This window comes from Somniosus microcephalus, chromosome 12, assembly GCF_052327205.1.
Source record: "Somniosus microcephalus isolate GS21.2 chromosome 12, FLI_Smic_1.0, whole genome shotgun sequence".
NCBI classification, from domain to species: Eukaryota; Metazoa; Chordata; class Chondrichthyes; order Squaliformes; family Somniosidae; genus Somniosus; species Somniosus microcephalus.
The window spans coordinates 73,443,414-73,449,413 of record NC_140998.1 but is presented as its reverse complement, the minus strand read 5'-3'; the positions used below and the strand labels follow the sequence as shown (position 1 = coordinate 73,449,413).

The window sequence follows — 6,000 nt, the reverse complement described above, 5'->3', positions numbered from 1 at the left end:
TTGTTTGGTTATCAGTCCCAGTAGTTACTTTGCTTGGTGCAGATCTTGGTAGTTACTTTGTTTGGTTATCAGTCCCAGTAGTTACTTTGCTTGGTGCAGATCTTGGTAGTTACTTTGTTTGGTTATCAGTCCCAGTAGTTACTTTGCTTGGTGCAGATCATGGTAGTTACTTTGATTGGTTATCGGTCCCAGTAGTTACTTTGTTTGGTGCGGATCATGGTAGTTACTTTGATTGGTTATCGGTCCCAGTAGTTACTTTGTTTGGTGCGGATCATGGTAGTTACTTTGATTGGTTATCAGTCCCAGTAGTTACTTTGTTTAGTGCGGATCATGGTAGTTACTTTGTTTGGTTATCATTCCCAGTAGTTACTTTGTTTAGTGCGGATCATGGTAGTTACTTTGTTTGATGTCAGTTAGTAATCCATGAGCTCAGCTCGGCGGTGTGTAGCCCCTGTACTGACGCACCGGGGAGCCCAGGCCAGCCTAACGTCACCAATTCTCACACAAGGAGGAAGCTGTCCCACCGATGACTTCAGCGCTCAGCAGCTCATCGCCGTGGTGGCGTCAGGCATGGTGCGGAGCTCAAACTAGGGGTAGTGAGAGAGAGAGAGGGGCCGGGCCAGGTGGAGCGGAGCGGCTGCAGGTAGGAAACCAGGGCTCGGAGTAAACTTTCCATTGAGACCCGGTCCCAGCGCTCCAGGCCCTGGCCGAGCGCTAGGCCTGTTTCCATTTGCCTGTCCGGAGAAGGGCGAAGGGTTGGCGGAGATGGGAGGTCAGTCAGTTGCCCGGGCTGGGCTCCGCTCCGCTCCTTTAACCATGGAGTCGCCGCTCCTCCTGTGGCTGTGAGCCGAGAGCAGGATGCTCGCTGCCGATGCTGCACCAGAGGCGTTGCCGTCCCTGCCATTCAATAGATCAGTTTCTGGACCGTAAGTTTACAGTAGCTTGGAAACGACTGACTGCGAGCGACTGCGGAACCCAAAACACACTGGTGCTCATTGACATAATTCCCTGCTACTTATCCTTGATTTTTTTTGTCTACTGCAGGTTGCTGTGAAGAACAAGGGGTTTCAATCAGGAGTCAACTCCCTTTAAGTGAAGTTCTGCTGCTGTTTAACTATTTTGTACCACTATGACTGAAGGTGCAATAGTGAAAGAGGGATGGCTTCACAAACGAGGTGAGATTTTGCTTTTGATCCCAGTGAAAGTGCACAACACACTTCATATATTTTATTCCACTTGTCAAAGTCTGTAATGATTTAGTGTACAGAATTGGAAAATGATTTACTCCTCTCAAACTGCTTGCATGAGATTCTCTTTCATATTAGATGATGATCTTGTGCAATGAACTATTACTATTTGATCTGATAGTGTAGGTTAGGTTTCATTAAGCTTGGGGAAAATAAGCCTACAAGGCCATTTTCCTGAAATATGTTGCTTATATTTCATTATAAAATGACAAAAATAACCATTTTTAAATGTGGAAATAGGAATGAAAAGTCCCTCTAGCTGCTTCTAACTGAATCTCAATTATAACATTTGCTAAAGGTGTGGTGCCTTATCATAGTCAAAAATGATTTTATTGTACAAAACACTATCTTTCAATAATTTTTATTGGGCCAGTGTTCTACAAGTCCAAGATTATGTTATGGAACTGATAGTGCAATCTGAACAGGAGGTTGAAACATTAGCACAAACACTGGAATTGAGCTTCAGTGCAGTAATGGGTGTGTTTTACTCTTCACTTCTGACATGAATGCCTTTTGAATGATGGAGATTTTTTTTTTACCACCCAGGCATTTCCACTACACTCTCTTCTCCAAATTGACCTGATTAATACTTTAAACTCTTCAATCACACATTGACAATTCAGTCCTATCTCTAATTTGCCACGAGTGCTTGTAATAAAATATTGTTAATAAGCAACGGATTCGTTTAACTCTGTTACATACAGGAAGGTATTGCATAGGAAATAAAATATAGATGAAATGCTGTAATCATAACTAGCTATACTGGCAAAGTGTTCTTCGACCAAATACTGCACATTGCAAAATAGGATATAATGTTGCACAACAGGAATGTTTATACATTACAAGTTAGGATCAAGGATGGGTGTGCATATCCTTACATCACCAAAGTATATATTTTTGGAAAATGTCATTAAATCTTTATATGTAACTATTTGTGTTGGGATGGCCAATTACTTTTAAATTAATGTTAGTTATTAATACAGTGCCACTCTTAGTTTGTGACAGTTGTTGCATTTAGTCACATATAACACATTCAGAAAACATTACTCAATATTATTGGAGGTTGGTTTAATACATTGGGAAGTAAATGTCTGTAGTAATATTTGGGAAAATTTAGAAATCTAAAATTTCCACTTCATTATGTTTAATGTCAGTATAATTTTTATTTAAAAACATTTTAACTAGACTAAGGAATGTTGAGTGTTTCCCATTTAATATAATGGTTTCTTTGAGACCTTTTATTGAAATTAATTTAGATTACAAAGTGTAAACAATATATTTCAGGATAAGTGGGTTCCTTTATCTGGTAGGTAAAATAACCCAAAAGGTCTGATATCCAAATTATATCAAAAATAGTTGAAAAAGTGGACTTTGTGAGTATCCCTGATGAGTCTCAGTGATCTGCCCTCAAGTGGACGTAAAAGGTCCTTTGGCACTATTTTGCAGATGAACAGGGGAGTTATCCTGGATGTCCTAGCCAATATTCATCCCTTAGTGAACATCAAAAACAGATTATCTCATTATTATCACATTGCTGTTTGTGGGAGCTTACTGTGTGCAAATTGTCTGCATTACAACAATGACTACACTTTATAAAAAAAAAAAAAAAAAAGTACTTAATTGGCTGCAAAGCGCTTTGAGATGTCCGGTGGTTGTGAAAGGTGCTATATAAATGCAAGTCTTTATTTCTTTCTTTCAAACAAAATTACTTGTAAAGAAGTGTGAAGATTTATTACCAACAACAACTTGCATTTATATATCGCCTTTAATGCAGTGAAATGTTCCAAGGCACGTCACAGGAGCGTAATAGACAAAAATTGTCACCGAACCCAAGAAGAAGACATTAGGAGAGGTGATCAAAAGTTTTGTCAAAGGGGTAGGTTTTAAAAAGAATCTTAAAGGTGAAGAGGTTTGGGTAAAGAATTCCAGAGCTTAGGACGTAGATAACTGAAGACATGGCTGCCAATAGTGGGGAATGCACAAGAGGCCAGAGTTGGAGGAACGCAGAGAGCTCAGAGTGTTGTAGGGCTGGAGGAGGGAGAGATAGGGAGGGGTAAAGCCATGGAGGGATCAGATGAGGATGAGAATTTAAAATCGAGGTGCTGATGGACTGGGAGCCAATGTAGATCAGCAAGCACAGGGGTGATGGGTGAACGGGACTTGGTGTTTTGGATGTGGTCAGGTTTTATATAGGGTGGAAGATGGGAGGCCGGCCAGGAGAGCATTAAAGCAGTTGTCTCTGGAAGTAACAAAAGCTTGGATGGGGCTTTCAGCAGCAGATGGGCAGAGGCAGAGACGGACGATATTATGGAGGTGGAAGTAGGCGGTCTATGTGATTAGAGGGGATATAGGGTCAGAAGCTCAGCTTGGGGTCAGATAGGAGGCTGAGCTTGCGAACAGTCCTATCTCTCCCCTCCTTTGTTCTGTTTCTTTTTTAAATGCCGTTCGTTTGTACAGGTAGACTACCCTTTATCCGAACTTCCGAAAACCAAAACCCTCTAAAAACCGAAGGTTTTTTCGTTCAGCGTAAGTCGTGCGCACGACCCCGACCCCCACCGCCGACCCCCAGCCGACCCCCCACCCTTTCGGATAAGGGATAGTGTATCCTTTATCCGCACTTCCGAAAACCGAAATCCTCTGAAAACCGAAAGGTTTCGTTCAGCGTAAGTCGTGCGCACGACCCCGACCCCCACCGCCAACCCCCCGCCGACCCCCGACCCCCCGCCGACCCCCACCCCCGACAAATTTCCCAGTCTTATAAAATACCTTCTGAAATCCGAAATTTTCCGAAAACCGAAACACGGCTGGTCCCGAGGTTTTCGGATAAAGGATAGTCTACCTGTAATATCTTCAGTTCTAAGGAAGGGTCCTGTACACAAAATGTGGATGTGTTCTCTCAACAGATGCTGCCTGACCTGAGTGTATCCAGTGCTTTCTGTCTTTTGTTTCAGATTTCCAGCATCTGCAGTATTCTCGGTTTTGTAAAACAGATTTGTTTTAAAATGAAAAGTGGATAGCTGTTTAACAGACAGGCAGCATATAGTTAAAAAATAAACAATCCTTGTTGAGTTGAATTTCTATGTACTGATGTTTATATTTTATACATTTTATGAATTATCAACCCGAAGAGGAGTGTTGGAATGTACTGTGAAACAAATGTGCTACTTTTGTTCTTTTAAATATTAATTTAAAAAATCCCTTGGATAACTTCAAGAACTCAGAAACCACAAGAAAACTACATATTTTTAGAACATTCAGTGACAAATATTCAAAGAATTTTAATGATCTTAAGTAACAGCTCATTTAGTAATCAGCAGGTGTTGCTAGATTTTTTTTTAAAGGCTACCTTGGAGGACATTTTATTTTTTGAGAAGTTTAGTTTTCATATACTTTGTGCTCTGCTGAAACTTAATTCTGTTGTGTCTGAATTATAGTAAACAGTTTGCGGATCTAAAGTGTTAGCATTTAATCACATTTCTTTACTGGATTAGATTCAGTTACTTTTATATAAAACCAATAGTTAGTTACCTATTTCTTATTTTCAGTGTTTTTAACAATTTTCAGATTTACAGTCAGTTTCTCGTTTTATGTTTCACCTTTGAGTCGAATCTTGCAGGGAAAATGATGCCGTGCACACCCTTATTAATGCGTAAATCGACCAGAAAGTTCAGGGGATTAAGCGATACGGACATGTTGAATAATTACTTTGCATCAATATTCACAGTAGAGGAAGAGGATAGCATGCCAGACATCCCAAGGAAAATAATATTGAATCAAGGACAAGGACTCACTAAAATTAACGAAAGCAAAATAACAGTAAAGAGTGACAAATCCCCAGGACCAGATGGTTTCCATCCCAGGGTTTTAATGGAATTAGGTGAGAACATTGCAGATGCTCTAACTATAATCTTCCAAAGTTCTCTCGATTCAGGAACCATGCGCATGTCACTCTGCTATTTAAGAAAGGTGAAAGAGGGAAACCCGGGAACTATAGACCAGTTAGCCTAACATCTGTTGTCAGGAAATTACAGGAGTCTAATATTAAGGATAGAGTGACTGAACACCTTGAAAATTTTCAGCTGATCAGAAAGAGCCAGCATGGATTTGTAAAGGGTAGGCCATGCCTGACAAACCTGACTGAATTTTTTGAAGAGGTGACTGAAGTAGAGGAATGTCTATGGATGTTATTTATATGAACTTCCAGAAGGCATTGGAAAAAGTCCTTCATAAGAGACTGTTAGCCAAAGTTGAAGCTCATCGAATTGAAGGCAAATTATTGACCTTGTTAGGAAATTGGCTGAGCGGCAGGAGACAGGGAGTAGGGATAATGGGCAGGTACTCTAATTGGCAGGATGTGACTAGTGGTGTCCCATAAGGATCTGTGTTGCGGCCTCAACTATTCGCCATATTTATTAATGACTTGGATGATGGGATAGAAAGCCACATATCCAAGTTTGCCAATGACCCAAAGATAAGTGGCATTGTAAGCAGTGTAGATGGAAGCCTAAAATTACAAAGGGATATAGGGCATCGTTCCCTCTCAGCTGCACAGCTGTCTGCTGGCCCTGTGCAGCCCGGGACCGTTTTAAAAAATGTGCATGCGCAAAATTTTGAATGGGCTGCGCAGCCCATTAAAGTGGCCGTGCATCCCCTCAAAAAATTAGGGGGAACATTGATATGTGGCAAAGGCAAGTATATGGAGTTAGGTCACAGATCAGCTAGGATCTCATTGAATGGCGGAACAGGCTCGAGG

The 6,000-nt window shown here is 41.0% G+C and overlaps 1 protein-coding gene across 4 annotated transcripts in view; it reads left to right on the top strand.

Moving 5' to 3' along the window:
• The first annotated feature begins 433 nt into the window (after positions 1–433).
• The window catches only part of akt1 (AKT serine/threonine kinase 1), a 127,605-nt gene continuing 122,038 nt past the window's right edge, over positions 434–6,000 (top strand). Inside the window, exons 1-2 of one of the 4 annotated variants that reach the window (XM_086003115.1) lie at positions 434–643; positions 1,045–1,175. In XM_086003115.1, coding sequence (XP_085859241.1) covers positions 1,130–1,175 — 46 coding nt within the window. In that variant the 5' untranslated portion in view covers positions 434–643; positions 1,045–1,129. Of the gene's footprint in view, positions 927–1,044; positions 1,176–6,000 lie in introns of all 4 variants that reach the window. The other 3 variants (XR_015080225.1, XM_086003113.1, XM_086003114.1) reach the window with 3 other exon arrangements.